The following is a 15,464-nucleotide window of genomic DNA, read 5'->3' as shown; positions in this document are numbered from 1 at the left end:
ATAATCGATTAATTGGGTTGAGTTATTTTTCATTCAAAAAAGTAAGAATTCTCTGATTCCAGCTGTTTTCTTCACTCCTCTGACAGTACATTGAATATGTTGGAGTTGTGGACAAAGCAAGACATTTGAGGACGTCATCTTGGGCTTTGGAAAACACCGCTTCTGACATTTTATAAACCAAACAACTAACCGATTAATCGAAAAAAAGAAACGACTGAATTATCAACATTGAAAATAAGCGTTAGTTGCAGCACTATACTATCTAAACAAATATATGCAGCAAAATTCAAGTTTGTGAATAAGGGAAAAAAACAAGGACTGTGTTGGTATCCAGCCAATTATTGTATCTGTAAGAATATAGAGCTCATTGGTTTCTTTCTACTTTGATGCTTACAAAAAAACATGATCATTTCTGGTTATCTAGTATTTCTACTTCCACTGGTTCCCCCCAGTTGTTATACCAAACCTTGTTTTAAAATGTGCCAATTCTTGAAAAAGTTTTAGTTTTTTAGCCTCCTTTGGTAGTAGATTGGTTATAGTACGTGCAATGAGTGCCAAAGTGTTTGCACAAGCTAACAGAAAAATCTGACTAAATTTGAAGAGGCTTCTCTGTTATTGGCACGCTGCCTGACACTAGCTGTCTGAGTCTTCCTGATGCAGTTAACCTATTCACCTGGCACTGCTAACTATTTCATCCAGGGCTAGATCATACACAAAGTTTTACAAAAACTAAGACATGGCTGAAGATTATGAATAAATGAAGTTTACACAAAGATTGCTCTTGATGTTCTCAACAAGCAAACTTTATAGATCACAAAGTGTTTCTTACCATTGCTGGAGTCCTTCCACATAGCAGCAGTTAAATGAATGAAGCTCTGGAAACAAATGGATTTCTAATGGACTTGTGATCTGACAGAGTTCAGTATGACAGTGTGTGCCTTCACTGAGAGACTCTGACAGTGTCTCCTGCATGTGTCAGGGTACCTTTTATATTGATCACCTGAGACCCCAAAAGGCCATGGTAGAGCCAGAAGAGTGTTGGGGTAAGGAGGGGGGGGGGAGTTGGTTAACAGAAGTACTCTGGCCCTTCCACCCGCCGTTATCACCTAATCCCTAACAAAGTGGCGGCAAGGTCAGATATGACACGCTGCAGAATGATTTAGGGCGAGACAAAAGAAAGTCTTTGTGTGATTGTTAGCCTCATTGATACCACTTCACTAAAGATGACATACATGTGATTGTTTGTGTTTGTGCTGCTAAATATGTGGCACATTAAATAGTACACATACAATGCAAGGCCCAAGGAGAGACATTAGTTTATGTAACTTTCACATCTGCGATTTTTTTCTTTTTTTGCTACTATTTTTACGTTGTCATAAAGGAAATTAAACTCATAAATGGGTTTTGTGGTTGTTAACAAGTGATTTGTCATATATGTCATATGCATATGCATATATTGCCATATTACACATTCATTACACATTAACCACACTGTCTTGTAATATTATGTTTTGTTTTGATTACAATTATGAATTCACCTCATAATATGACATTTTATTGTAAAATTACAACTTTATGTTGTAATATTGTGATGTTTTCTTATTCAATTACAACTTTATGTTGTAATATTGTGATGTTTCTCATTAGATTACAACTTTATCTCATAACAGTGCAACCCTCGAAATCTCAGATTAGTTTTCTCCCAACAGTAGCCCTAATACCCGATCGTAACTCTCACACAGCATTTTAGGTTCCAGTTTGTTTTCGGAATATAAAACATCTTGCTTAATGTTTCAAGGCTGCCTTTTCATTTAAATTAGGCTTTTGGGGAGGCATCTGATTAGTGTTAAGCACAAACACTGGCAGCTTAGCAAACTGTTGAACACTGATCAAACAACGAGAGTCTTAAAGAAATATTTAACTCAGCAGCCTTAGCATAATACAAAACAGCGCTCTGAGCAGAAGCCTATCAGCGGCTGCTGTTTTCTTTTCATATGCAGAGCAGCGCATTGCTATCACAAAAAGGATAAACAAAGGTGGGTAATTATGCAGTGATGAATTGGACCATTACGCAGCATCCTCAGTACACTGAATCGATGCATCAAGGCGAGAGGCAAGATTATCAAACTGTTACATGTCCAGGCTTTGACCGAGCTGTATGCAGATGCTGAATGTCGAGTCTGTCTTCTGTGCTCTGACATTCTGCTAGAAAACAATGTCATTACCTAAATTAAATATCATGTTTTATATATATATATATATATATATATATATATATATATATATATATATATATATATATATTTTCAAACTTGCTATATATGTCCCTCCCTACGTCCCTCCTGTTTCCTGTTGCTTGAATTGAATGATTTCTGAGCTGCATGTCAAATGCATTGAAGGTGTAAACCCTAACATCTAAAGTCAAACAGTACCAAAGGGCAAAGTGCAGGAACAGATTTATAGTATTTGTAGGTGTATTAGAAAACAATGCAGCTTGAAGTCTACCAGAGTTATCTGACACAACAAAACCAGCTAAGACCATCTTTTTTTTTCATCTTTATCTGCACCATTTGCAAAATCAATGTCTCCATGTGTGGAGACGGCTCCTGAACGTCCCACCAACTCTCTCTGTGTCAAATCCTATCAGACGTTATACACAACACTTTGCAGCACTGTGGAAGCCGCCAAACTCACTCATTTGAAATAATGATTAAAAATGAATTCCGGATACTTATAATAAACATGTATTTCATTATCTAATTTCTCTGATGAAATAATAAAATGGGAAAGAGTCTTATCAATAAACCATTTCAGCAGATTAAATACTTGCTATATCCAGGTTTACATACAATGATTGAATGATTAAAGATAACTAAGCACTGGTTCAGCATAGGCTATTCAGCTAATGCAAAATCACTATAAAGAGCTATGTTTAAAAAAGAAGCAAACAGTCATGTGATCAGTTTATCTCTTCTTGTAAATTGCAAAGCATAATCCTCCAAAGAGGAAAAATTCCAAGCTGTCATAAAACAGCTTGGAGTTGGTGCTGTGGTTGGATCAAGCTGCACTTTTCAATTTGTGTTTGGTGTTTTTTGGGGATGAAGTTGGACATGCATTTAAAATACAAACGTTAAATAGTAATTTGCTACCTTTTTTACTTTGGTAGTTGTGGAAAACCGAACGGAAGGTACGTCTTTTTAAAACAGATTTCAGGAAACAATTATTTTGCCACTATGACATTTGGTAGATGTAATAAAAGTTAATAATAGCTGGATTCTGTGTAGCAGGATGGATTATTAAAACATGATTGAATATTAGAAAAATAAATGTGTTGTACTTTGTAAAGCCTCAGCTAGCAGCAGAAAACATATGCAGTTTATAACTCCTCAGGGGCAATAGGACAACGTCTAGAAGAAGGGTTTGTTACTTATGCATATACTGTCTTACAGCAATACTACATATTATTTCCTGTATGTTCACCTGGAGAAAAAGTGACAAAACGAAGTATATTGAAGTAGGCTTATACAGATGCTAGTATTTCTACTGCCACAGAATGACCTTCTGCAAAAGACTATTATTTTTTACATGGAAAAGTGAATTTGTTGTGTAGCCTACTATCTGCCTATAACAGTATACTATAGTGAGTAGTAGATAGTGTATTAGAATGATATAGTTATTAGAAATGTTAAGGTATGATATAGTTTGTCATGTGGTAATATGTAGGCTACAGACTAGCTTCCAGTATTCTGCATTATATAGTAGGCTACTAAGACAAAAAAAAGTACAAGAATGTTTGGCTACACTTCACTTAAAAGGTATCTACATAAGAGTGACATGACACTGTCATGTGAACGTGTCATAGACATTATAAACAAGTCATAAAGGTTTATGACATAATGCTTCTTTTAGTAAGTGTCATTAGGGTTAGGGTTCATGTGTCATGACTGTGTCATGACAGTGTCATGTGTTCATGACAGTGTCATGTCACTCTTATGTAGATACCTTCAAGTGTTACCGAATGTTCACTAAAACCTCTATTCAATTTTTGAAAATGTACTGGTAATAAAAAATATGACTAATTTAATATTCTACCAGATATCGGATCTGTCACAGTATTAGTAACTTTTCGAATATCTTATATGTTTTAATCAGTTTTCGTTCTCGTCTCAAAAGGACACTTTTACAAACTATTCTGTGGTACAAATGCAGATAACGTTACATGGTAAACGATCCTCAAAGAAGCCACGAGGGGGCAACATTGCAGTAAAATGTTGTTATTAATCTCTTACACGTGGCCTATACGTTTTAAATGTATATAGCAATAAGAAAACTCCATAATGAGAATACCTAAAAACTTCAAATTAAAAGGTACGTTATTTTTTTTATTTCATTATATGTTTCCATTTATGTTATGACCACCACATGAAAAGAAATACGAGCACCCTGCCCTGCCTCCTGTCAGTTGTCTTCTCGCCGCTGTTACCACACGGTCGTATTTGACGGCGGGACCAACGCAGAACAGCAGCAGCAGCAGCTATGGCCAAAAGTGATGGATGCGATTACTTTAGAAGAACCAGCCTCTTTTGGATTGTCTCCGTGACACTGGGGGTTGGATATTTCACTGTAAGTTCATTAAGCTATCAGCAATAACCTAAGTAAAACAGAATTTAAGTGTTTGACATAATTTCTCTGTTCACAATGCCACCGTGTTGTGTTGCGTAAAATGTCCTCCGGGTCGTGTATTCTTCTGGAAATAAAAAAAAAAACAACACTAAAGTTACTGTCTTGAACACCGGGTAATTTCTGTTTAAAATATTTGTTCTCATACTGCTTATTAACACTTGCTATTTTGTAAAGATGTTATGTTGGCAAAGTAGCCTTCGAGGTCATTGCCAAGTCAATGTGTAATTGATAGGTAGCTAATCTTATCGGGATTCATTCAGTCCTCTGTAAGAGCACAGGTCAAACTTTTGTCCAAAGTCCGTTGGACAAGTTAGCTGTCCAATGTAACCGCTAACGGTAACTCGAGCTGATGTTTGCCCCGATACCGTCCGTTGGTTGTCCTTTTAAAGCAAGCAGTACGTGCCAAACTCCATTCAAAATGTGATAACGTTAGTTCAATGCTCCCTTATTCTCGGACAGTAAAGCTAACGGCTAGTTAATAGATATTGGGGTTTCGTTGTAGGCAGCTAAGTAGTAGTTCTTGGTCAATATATTTGCCGAATTGACCAATAGACACAAAATATAAGTAAAATGAAAATTGTAAAAAGAGTTGTTCGCTGTGCATGGCAGAAATTTGCTATCATGCACCAACATGTAACTTTTTAAAAGGACTTCGATGTAACTTTCCATACAAATGGTCACATATCGCGGGGACAGGTTCATACATTTACTACCACTTGCCACGTACACAGTAATGTAGACAGGGACTTTACTGTGGTAAGAAAATGATAAATGTACAAGTAGGTTAGGTCGGTTTTTAGGTGAGTGTCTGATACCCAAACCACAACTGAACTGCAGCCTCTGGGCAGAGGGGCCCTTCCAACAATATCCCTTTGTGTTTTCCATGCACCAGTCATAGTCCATATGGACACATACGTGACATGTCACAGGGGGACAGAGGAGGACAATAGCAGCATGCCACAATGCATAATGATGTCATTTCGATTTCACTGGGATTTGTAGTGAGTCTATAAGTTTTCATACTCTGCTCATGTTTTTTTTTTTTTTTTGTACTATATTTATTTGGTATGCTCTGTTATTTTCTTTGTGATATAGACGTAATTTGGCAAAAATAAAGCTAGTAAGTGTGGCTACAAAACTCATTTTTGGTATGATACACGAATAGATGCATATAATGGGAGACAATGTATAAAAACAAGGTGCATTAAAGTTGTTTTTACTTAGTTTAAAATATCCTCAATTACAATGTTATATTCAGTGATGTAATTGGGATAAATTATTATGATTGTGTAACTTGAGGAAAAAGTGACTGCTTTTGAAATCAATAACTGATCGAATGTTTGAATGGCAAAAAATGGGATGTAGTGTAAAAAAAGTAATTTCTCCCTAAATCCTATTCAAAATGTAATTTCTATATGTAGAGGTGTTGTCAGGTTAACTATTTTGAATCATATTTTTTTTATATACATTTTTTTTTGTAGGCCTAAAGGTGGGGACAAACCTGATTCTGACAGTAACAGAAAGAAGATATGGAGCCCCAATCAGAGCCTAAGACAAAACTAGAGGCTATACCAACACACCAAAATAACTAACATGGTGCAGAACTGATATCCCTCCAGAACTGTGTCAAATTTAATTTCAGTGTCACACGGCTGCACTTTGTGTACAGCTGTTACAGTAATTATTGCTGCAAAGACCCATTCATGGTGCCATTCTATAAACAGGAAACCTAATATTATACAGTTCAATAGTGTCACTGTATATCTTAAAAAACACAACTCGCTGCCTAACCCATGATAGTTAGTGTCAACCAGCGCTGGACTTTCCAGTAAATGGACCAGAACACTGAGAGACCACAGAGTCAACTTTCAAAGGGAGAACCACTCATGCTTCTTTTGGTTAGCTGTATGCCAGATTATTGTACACTCCTTACCGACACAAACAGTCCTTTTGACTTAAATGGCATGTTTAAGGATCCCTTTAATTCTGAGTAATGTGTTTTTGGGCTAAAGAAGTTATGAAAAGGTCATGTGTCAGAGTATTAAATAAGTTAAAGTTGGGTCATTCCGTCTTAAATCAGATAATCTTTTTTTATTAATAACTAGATTGCTGAGTTTTTTTGCCACTGGGAATTCTGTTATTGTTAACCCTAATGTCTTAGTAGTGGTACAGACATGTTTGGAACAGATCCAAATGATTGAAAGGCACAAGCAGATATATTTATCATTACTGGCTATTGAAAATGGGTGGAAAAAGGGGAAAATGGATGGTTTTGGGGCCCGAGGCAGTCCCCAAAAGTACATGCAAATGGACGTTTCCATACTTCCGGCTTAAAATACAGTATGCCTGATGTTGTGCCAAATGTCAGGGGATCTAACATAAACAGAATCCGATATAAGGAAAGTATGGCAAGCCAAGGTTGGAATTTGCGTCCATTTTGAGATGGCAAAATTAATCTGTCGATTAGGAGGGGTCGAAACTGACAAATTTCCCAGTGGCAAACTATGCTCTTCCAAAAAAAATCCGCTAAATATATTTACAGAACTTTATTTTTTGGTGTCAAACAGCATGTACATAAAGTTTAAACTAAATCTAAATTGTAAACAAAAACTTCTATCTGATTCGACACGGAATGAACCAGTATGCTTTGAAAAGACAGATTTTTTTCAATTACTCTCAACATATACATCATATATGTAGTTTGTATGGGATAATGTGGAACTACTCCATCTGTGTTTTTCAGTGCATCGTGTTTGCGCCAGAACAAATCCCATTTGAGCACTTTGGTCTGTTTGGCAGCTTCTGCAGACACCTTGTGGATAACTATGCTGGCATTATGTACACGGGGTAAGTGATTTGAAGGGAACACTGTGTCCCTGCGAGCATGAGAAATATTCTTGTTGATTACTTCCTTAAGCCGCCTACACATCCACCTACACAAAACCGCTTTGCGCCGGCCGTTCCATTTATTTCCTATGGGGAGGGTCGGTGGCGCCCAACTAGTCGCTGCGCCACCCCTGTGCGTCGCGCACCGCTCGGATTGGCCACTTTGCGCTGCAAGTTCAAATTGTTTTAACCTTGACCTAGTTGCCGCTGACCTTTCGAGAGCGCAACCAATGAGAATACAGCGTGTCGTTACCAAGCAACGGGAAATGGCTTCCTTGCCACCCTTGATTAACGAATACCTGCGCTGCACATTGCTCCCTGCGCTTTGCTCTGCGCCCTACCTAGCGGTGCGCAGAGAGCGAATTGCTTATATGTAGGCAGCTTTAGAGTAGAGCTGTAATCGGGCCTTAAAAGTTAGGCCCGACAGGCCACGAGCCCGACAGATTTCGGCCCGACAAGTACATTTTGATTGACAGCTTTTTTAAAAAAGCCCGAACCCGTTAACAGCCCGACATTATTCAAATGTGCGCACGCACACAGCTCTTTTGCCTTTTGTCAAGAAAGAGTCATTTGTTTTTTAACATCATTTATTCTTGACTAACGTAGCCTATAGGCCACTTGGAAGTTGGAACAAAGAAATAAAATAAGTCCTCCAGAGGCCAGCCTCCATTTCACCTCCTCAGATCCATTCTCGCGCTAAACGAAACGCATCACCTGACCGACCGCCCATTTACCGCGCAACCCGGAGCGCAAGCCCAGCCCGAGCCCGTGCAAAATGATAGAAATTAAGACCGAACCCATCAGGTCCCATCGGGTTCGGGCAAAGAACTTCAGCTCTGCTTTAGAGGAAATAGGACATACACTGAAATTGAGTGACACCTTCAGCTTTGACAGTTCTCACATGCTCCAATAAATGTGCTGAGATTTTGCCTCATTAGAATGAAAGGAAAGCATTAATGCCAATCAAATGATGTGCAAAGTACCCTCATGGGGCTGAAATAAACTGTTTAATCAACTTCGTGCCCCCCCCATTTACAGATCATTCCCACCACTTCCACTGGTAGAACACTCTGCTAATTAGTCGTTTAGGTCCCCTGACTGCTGTAGCAGCGGCAGAGTATTAAGACAGCATTTAAAAGATCATGTTTTGTTGTTGTTTCAGTCATGGGACATACAAGACAGCCGTTAAAAGCCTGAGTGCACCATTTAGTGTTTGCTGGTTTGATATTTGTGAAGTGGTTAATCTGTTTATTCAGCACTCAGTGATGCAGTGGCAGCTGGGTGTTAACTTTGCATTAGGAAAAAAACAAAACCTACACAAAAACATGAATTAAGTTCTCAGACACTGACTTTAGAAAAGAAAAAAAGGCTGTAATTATTAATCGAGAAAAGAGAAGTATTAGACATTTCCTTCTGTTACAGGTGGTGGGCCGCCTTCGCTATCCATGTTTTTGAGGCTCTTGTTGCATTGAGGGTGTGCAGGTAAGAATGACGAGAAACTGATTGTCCACTAGATGGTGACGTTATCCCATTTTTATCTCTGTTTTGAAATGGGGCCTCCTCAAAAGTTTCATTTTGATTTGATTGACTTTATTGTCCACCTCGGTGGAACTTTTGTCTTTGGCTTCTCCCAAGTACATCAATGGTTCATACAATACACCACAATACACACAAATATACTATTCACATTCGTACAGGGTTTTTCCTGCATGGAGGAATTTTTGGCGACCCCCAAAGAGGTTTTAGTCAGCTCTAAAGGAAAATTACCAGCACCAAAATGACAAGTATTGAGAATGAAAATGGCAATTCAAATCCTCTCCAAATATGTTTAAGAGCAATTTACCAAACAGCCGTTGAACAAGCAGAACATAAACTTGAATATGAGAGCTAATCTGTTTTATCTCCAGAGTCGGGCTGTACCAGACTCTCCCGGTGATTTATTTAAATATTAATATCATTTTTTAAAAACCAGTTTTGTTAATTGGGGTTTCATTTACTCAAGCATAATATCCATTTGCGTTTATCAAATTGTCAGAAATAACAGGAAAATGCATAGATTTCTGTCAAATAAGGTAACACAGACTCATTGCCATTACACGCGGACCTTCATGCTTACTGCCGTGCATAGTAAAAAGACCCATTCTGAGCCAGGGAAACCCCTGTCATATCCCCCAAAAGCCTCCAAAGTCATCTCAAACTAGGGGCCCTCTTTTAACGATCTAAGTGCACGGCGTAAAGCGCATGAAGCAGGTGCGTTTAGGACGTGACCAAATCCACTTTTGCTAGTTCGACGGTGGAAAAAAGGGTCCGTGCGCCGGGCGCATGGTTCAAAAGGGTTGTACTTAGTGTCTTCATTAATTCATAGGTGTGTTTTGGGCGTAACATGCAATAAACCAATCAGAGTGTCATCACCATTCCCTTTAAAAGCCAGGCTCGTTTGGACCTTGGCGCATTGCTACAATGATGGCGGATTTTTTATGTGTAATCTTATGCATTTGTGTGTGTGTGTGTGTGTGTGTAACAAGCGTAGTGTGCGCGCGCTGTGCACGAGCCTAGGCACATTTTACTAATGCGCTGTTAAAATAACAATGAAATGCTGCGTTATTGACTTTAGACCAGGTTTTTGTTGGTCAATGGTGCGATCACTTCCCGGCTGCCTCAAGATAGCAATACGCCCAGAATGCACCTGAACACACCTCCCTGTAAGACCATGGGCACAGGTGCATTTGCTATTTAAACGACGCGGGACGGTCTTAAACTAGCAAAGACACTTGCGTCAGGCTTTGCGCCGCGCCGGGTGCAAGATAGGGCGCTATATGTCAGTTATGGTTCCCACGGGTCCTTGAAATCCCTGAAAGTTTGTGAATATGAGGGAAAGAATCAAGGCCTTAAAAAGAAAATGGACAAATAGACATGGGTCATTGAAAGTGCTTGAATTTATATATTTAGTGTAAGAATGATTGATTTTTTTTTATTTTTTTACCTAAGGTATTAGTAAATAGGCTATGTATTGTTTTGCTGTACTGTGTTAGAGAAGGCAAGGGACCACACAGTCGGCCATCACTGTAACAGTGTTCACACATTCCAGCCTCTCACTCGTTTTAATTGTGTGTGAGCTTCTGTAAAGCCTGCTGCTCATTCTCATTATGAAGATTCTCAGTAATTAACCATGGTCCATGTCTCAAACTATGCCGCGTTGGGGCTTTTAAATTTGAGGGAAATGGGCCTGGAAAGTAATTGATAAGGCCTTGAATGTGATGTTTAAGAAGGTGTGGGAATCCGGGTCGGTACAAATAAAAAAAATCCAAAAGCTGCCTTTTCTTACTTCATGCTTCATTTTGTCTTCAGGGACATTATTATTTTGTACAATAACAATAAATAAGCTGTTTTTGAATGCCATTTGGCCAATTTTCTATTGTGTATTGTTATCACATTGAGAGGAAATATAAACCAAAACTTACCATAAGACTCTTTGTAATGCTATTTGTTTTCTCCACTTCTTGACCAATTTGTCAATATTTGAGGTTTTTAAGGTTTTAGTGGCAAATGATTCTAAATGAAGGGCCTTGGGGAAGAGCAACCACGGCTAGAATTTGGACACAATGAAACCGCTTCCAGCTGGACTTTAGTTCATTGTTTGTTCCCTGTGCCCCTGCAGTAACAAAGGCATCACCAGCCCGGCTGCTCGCTGCCTGTGGTTCGTCCAGACCTTTCTGTTTGGCTTCGCCTCCCTCGGCATGCTCCTCAAGTACGACCCCGAGCGTCCCAAACAGCACTGACGAAGCGCACAACAACAACAACAACACTGCATAAGCTGAATCCAGAAAAATCAATCGCTTCCTTTGTGCCTCTTCTTCTTCTTCCACTGTCTTTGTCTTTGATATGGAATCCCGCTGTGTGGTGCGAGTGGAGGAAGACATCTGAGCCTTTTCTGTTCTACTAGTTCTTTAAACATTAAAGTTTGGAGGGGAAGACATATCTTTGATAGACACACATTATTTTTTTTTTTCTTACCTCGTTAACACTACTTTCTGTTTCCTATAATGGACATACATTTCCATTTCATTCCATAGACTTTCTATTCATAAACCATAGACATTTTTATTGATAAGGATATTAACACATTAATACGTTAATAATTAAGATTAATGAATTATTTAAGCACCAGAGTTCTCAGAATCTGCCTCGGGCTGAATATTTAGTGCAATACAAGGGGACTCTTTTTAAATGAAATGATTTTGTACTCTGATGATGTTTACATTGAGCCTGGGTGATGACTGTTGGATGGATATTTTCTCAGCTGCTGTGATGAAGACAGGTTGGCTGCAGATGGTACGCTGCCGTCAGCCCCAAAAGTTCCCCAGGATAAACATAAAGAGAGATGCTGTATGCTTTTCAAATTCACATTTGCCTTTCATATACTGAAGTGCTTTGAATTCAATTTTATAAACTACAGACTGGAAGTTCTTAATGTTAACGCTGCAAAAATAAAGTGACTTACAAACTGCATTAAATGTGTTCCGATGCATCATTTTTACTCCTTAAAATCCTATATTTGAATGAATTTTACTTAAGAATTCACTCAAAACACGTGTAAAAAAAAAAAAAAAGAAGTAAAAGCTAAAGCAGAATGCTAACGTGCTGATGTTCAGCAGGTATAATGTAGATACAAAGATACTTTATTGATCCCCATGGGAAAATTCAAGGTCCCAGTAGCTTAAAGACACCACACACAACATACACATACATCATAAACAGGATGATAAAATGGCAAATCCACATGAATAATATGGACAATAAAAGAAAATATACTAAATAAAAAATCCACATGAATGTACTAAAGGATGTATAAGCATGAGACGCTTGCAGGGACTGACCCTGTGATTCAGTATGCATGGTAAGGTGCTCTATGAGAGGGTGTGTCATGGTGGTAGTGCAAATAAGTCCAATAGTACAAGGATAAAGTCTAGAGACTAGCATTAAATATGGACAATATAAGAGATTAATGTAGACATAGTAATATAAAAACTATAGCAGTGCAAGGATAAAGTTTAAAAAAGACCGCATTAAATATGGGCATCATAAGGAAATAAAGTAGACAATAGGATTAGCACAAATCATGTTTTCAATGTTCACTATTTTAGCTTAGCATGTTAGTACGCTAACGTTTGCAAATTAGCTCTGGACACAAAGTACAACTGAGGCAGTTTGTTATGTCATTAGTTTTGCAGGTGTTTGGTGGCACCAGATTAAAAGTTAAGGCATCAGCAAGGTGACTACAATTCACCCCGAGGGGAACATGAATGATGAACATGAATAAATGTGTACCTGATTCCATAGCAATCCATCCAGCAGTTAAAATACTTCAATCCAAACCACAAATGTCAACCACATGGTGGCACCGGCAGCATAGTCAGAGGATCACCTAAAGCACTGGTTCCCAACCTTTTTTCCTTGACGCCCCCCCTACTTATGTCTAAGAAAAGCTGAGCCCCCCCTCCGAAACCGAAGTTGAGGTAACTCTCGAGATAGAGCCTTACTTTCTTTTTTGATACAGAGGAGTTATCAGCACTTTTATGTTTCTCCGCCACGTTTCATTCATAAAATAGTGATGCCGTGGCGGCAGGAAAAACGAGGATGATAGCAGCTAGCAGCTGACCTGATGACAGCAAGGGTCCCAGGTTAAGAGGTCCCGGAGGTTTGGCCTACTAAGTAGCCTGCCTACAATTTTAAGCGAGAACAAAAAATATATAATTTTTATACAGACTTTTGTATACATTATATATTCTAGTGTATTATCATAATTTGTTTAACGTGCAAATATTTTTTTTTTACCTCAACCTCAAACCAGATAAAGACTTGCGCATCCCCTGTGATCTTTGCCGCCCCCCTGAGGGGTCCCCGGACCCCAGGTTGGGAACCACTGACCTAAAGCACTGGTTCCTGACCTTTTCTCGCACCCTTATCAGATGAACTCAGGTATACCTTCATGTGTTCCAAGTTATCATATTTAACACTATTTTTTGCAATATCTGTTCATACAATTTTAGATTTTACAAAATTGTTACGGTATTTTTTAAACTTTCAGTGTTTATGTTACTGTAGTTTGGTCAAGTCTGCATTTGTACTACTTTGCTAGGCATTTAGCTATTTAAACGATCAGTTACTTTTAGTTAGCTAACTATTTGAACTGTATATTATTTTGTAGCTACTTTTAAGCATTTACAAATTAATGCTAAAAACTGTTTAGACTTCTCTGCTCACGATTCTTAGTTCCAGGTGATTATATACTAATGAAAACATAATTATGAATATTATATTCAATTTCTGCCAAACCCCTAAATCCTACACACTGGTCCTTTTAAAACCCTGAGGTGACAACAAATTACACATTTTACGTCACATTCAATATCTCCAGATAAATACAGTGCAGACACTTACTTTTTGTTTGGAAGAGATATGCACCGTTTCAACGAGGTCTTGCATGCGATCGTAGGTCTTTTAGAAATGTCTTCATCCAAAATGGAATTATATGTCTTTGTCCAATAAATCCATAATGATAAATCCATAAATCACAGAAAGTTAATCTCCGATATCTCTGCATCACTTCAAGGTAGCATCATTCTGTTTGTTTAGCATGAAGGCTAACATCTGAGCCTTTCCAAAGAGAGCTTCTGTGTGATTGTAAGTTCCGGCTTGGAACGTCAGTGTCCTTTCGGAGACTTTGCACAATAATTCCAGAACGATAAATCCACAACTGAACGGTTGTTTAGTCCTCTTTTTGTATGAAAAGGTATCAATTTACTGATGGCGCCATGGATGTACGCAAGTTAGCGCCTGACATAGTTACTTCCTGAATTCAACAGAGTGTGTCGACCAATCAGATGCTGTCTTTCTGACTATCTTCTTCTTCTTTGGTGTTTTAAGGCAGCGGCAACTGCAATAGAGCATATGCTGCCACTTCCCTGACCGTGTTACTTTTCTGCTACATGTACCTAAAATGAAACAATGAACCGAAAAAAGATACAAAGTGATGTCAGGAGAAAGGCTCGCTCAGAAAATAGATAACCCAAACCTGATACAAGCAGGAGGGCCTCGTATGTAGTGTGTGTATTGCAGGCAGAGCTGCAAGTCATTCAGGCAGCCCTGGATGTCTAAATGAGTGTGATTTTGGCCTCCTAATGTCTCATACAGTAGCAAACAGAAAATGCACTGGAGATGGCACAACTAACTTTTTGGATAAAAGTGTATGGACTTTAATGGGAAGAAAAACCTGCATTGTTTTATATTTGTGTTAGGTTCAGTGTTTCCTCTGATTGCCAAGACTTAGAGAACAATTTTCAAAAGCCATAGATCTTATTCATTATTGTTATCTATGTGATTTCAATACGTTTCTGTGAGATTCAATTTCTGTTTAGTTTTTTATTTCTAGTCATATAAGAATGTATACATTCATGTGACATCCCTGCAGCATACATATCCTGATAGCCCAGGTTGTTCTTGTTGCAACCACATAACAGGGTTGAGGTTACACAACATTGGCGATTTTAGACCCTTTTTAGGGGGGCTCAAGCTGAGAGTTTGCGAACTTGTCTGTTAGTTGAGGACAAACAATTACAGATTTAAAGGGTTTGAAACAGGTTTGATATCCTGTTGGTAATTTCATGGAGCAGATTAAAACCCAAATTGAAATGTAAGCAACTAAAATTGCTAAATGTTAGAACATTGTGTCAAATTGGTCGTTATTACTGTGACTTATAAAGTGTCAGGTTCAGTTCCATCATAGTGTCAAAAAACATTAGCTGACGTTGTTGTTCAGTAGCTAGCTCAGAGATTATCAGCTAATGGAATTACTGATTTAGCCTGGGGTGTTTTTGCAAGGCGCTGTATCCGTG

At 38.4% G+C, this 15,464-nt stretch overlaps 1 protein-coding gene across 2 annotated transcripts; it reads left to right on the top strand.

The window, feature by feature from the left end:
* The first annotated feature begins 4,479 nt into the window (after positions 1–4,479).
* tmem254 (transmembrane protein 254) lies at positions 4,480–12,083 on the top strand. Of its 2 annotated transcripts, XM_078273608.1 has the most exons (5): positions 4,541–4,623; positions 5,576–5,684; positions 7,427–7,530; positions 8,992–9,051; positions 11,228–12,083. In XM_078273608.1, exons 2-5 carry the CDS (start codon positions 5,646–5,648, stop codon positions 11,346–11,348), a joined length of 324 nt encoding a protein of 107 aa, XP_078129734.1. In that variant the 5' UTR covers positions 4,541–4,623; positions 5,576–5,645; the 3' UTR covers positions 11,349–12,083. The 2 variants fall into 2 exon arrangements, with proteins under 2 accessions (XP_078129733.1, XP_078129734.1); XM_078273607.1 differs by lacking the exon at positions 5,576–5,684 and having other exon boundaries at positions 4,480–4,623.
* Positions 12,084–15,464: the final 3,381 nt, after the last annotated feature.

This window comes from Sander vitreus, chromosome 17 (assembly GCF_031162955.1).
Source record: "Sander vitreus isolate 19-12246 chromosome 17, sanVit1, whole genome shotgun sequence".
Taxonomy (NCBI): domain Eukaryota; kingdom Metazoa; phylum Chordata; class Actinopteri; order Perciformes; family Percidae; genus Sander; species Sander vitreus.
This window is presented reverse-complemented; position numbering and strand designations above follow the sequence as displayed.